The sequence below is a fragment of the Otolemur garnettii genome, unplaced genomic scaffold (assembly GCF_000181295.1).
Source record: "Otolemur garnettii isolate 467f Iridium unplaced genomic scaffold, OtoGar3 scaffold00016, whole genome shotgun sequence".
NCBI lineage: Eukaryota > Metazoa > Chordata > Mammalia > Primates > Galagidae > Otolemur > Otolemur garnettii.
The window spans coordinates 7,970,167-7,971,224 of record NW_003852411.1 but is presented as its reverse complement, the minus strand read 5'-3'; the positions used below and the strand labels follow the sequence as shown (position 1 = coordinate 7,971,224).

The 1,058-nt window shown below is 34.5% G+C and overlaps 1 protein-coding gene across 1 annotated transcript in view; it reads left to right on the top strand.

Annotated features, from left to right (window-relative positions):
• HMCN1 (hemicentin 1) overlaps positions 1-1,058 on the top strand; it is a 440,557-nt gene that overhangs the window by 346,440 nt on the left and 93,059 nt on the right. Inside the window, 1 exon segment of the mRNA XM_003785789.2 lies at positions 83-242. Within this exon segment, the coding sequence (XP_003785837.1) occupies positions 83-242 (160 nt within the window).

Here is a 1,058-nt window from a genome sequence, read left to right as displayed (position 1 = left end):
TCTCAGTTATTGTTTTAAAACGTTCACATTCTACTCTTATTCTTGTGCCTTATTAATGGAAGTCCTAATTATTTCTCCGTAGTTCCTCCAAGTGTGGCAGGTGCTGAAATTCCAAGTGATGTCAGTGTCCTTCTAGGAGAAAATGTGGAGCTGGTCTGCAAAGCGAATGGCATTCCTGCCCCACTTATTCAGTGGCTTAAAGATGGAAAACCCTTAACTAGTGCTAAAAGAGAAAGAATTCGGTATGTAAAAAGAATCTTTTCGTTATCAATTGTAAGATCTTCTACAGTGATTATGTTTCAAATTTCACAAGAATAATAGTATCAAATTTCATCTCATTGGAACTTGGCCATTATTCTCTTCACAAAAAATAGATAAATTTTTGGAGAACTGGATATAGAAATTCTTAAAGAATCACTTAAAAGTGTATATATGTGTTTCTTATCCACCAATCCTGTGTTATAAAATCTCCTCAGACACTCATTCTTAAAATGTGAATTAACAATTATTGTTTCTATTTTTCTAACTTCAGAATGTTTATACCAAAGTCCATTTAGTAAAATAATCAGCTCTTTCCTACTAATGTTAAACTAATTTCATTCTACAAAAGATTCAAACCATAGCCGGGCATTGTGGTGAGCACCTGTAGTTCCAGTTACTCAAGAGGCTGAGGCAAGAGAATCACCTAAGCCCAAGAGTTGGAGGTTGCTGTGAGCTGTGACACCATGGCACTCTACCGAGCACAATAAAATTAGACTGTCTCTAAAAAAAAAAAAGACTCAAACCAAATTGTGTACATGCCATACTAATTGGCTGATTTTGAGACAAGATATAATGACATCATAACCCTCATAGTGGTTTATCCAAATCCTATGAAAGCTGACACTTGTTACCCATGCCACAAACCACACAGAGATGGAATAATGTAGTAAAGGCCTTACTACTTATAATAACAAATTCCTGTGGAAGCACAATCCAGAACTCTACATTCTACTTGACTGCAAGTAGGCATTTAAATAAATATTTGTAAATTTTATCATTTTCAACCAATATTTTAA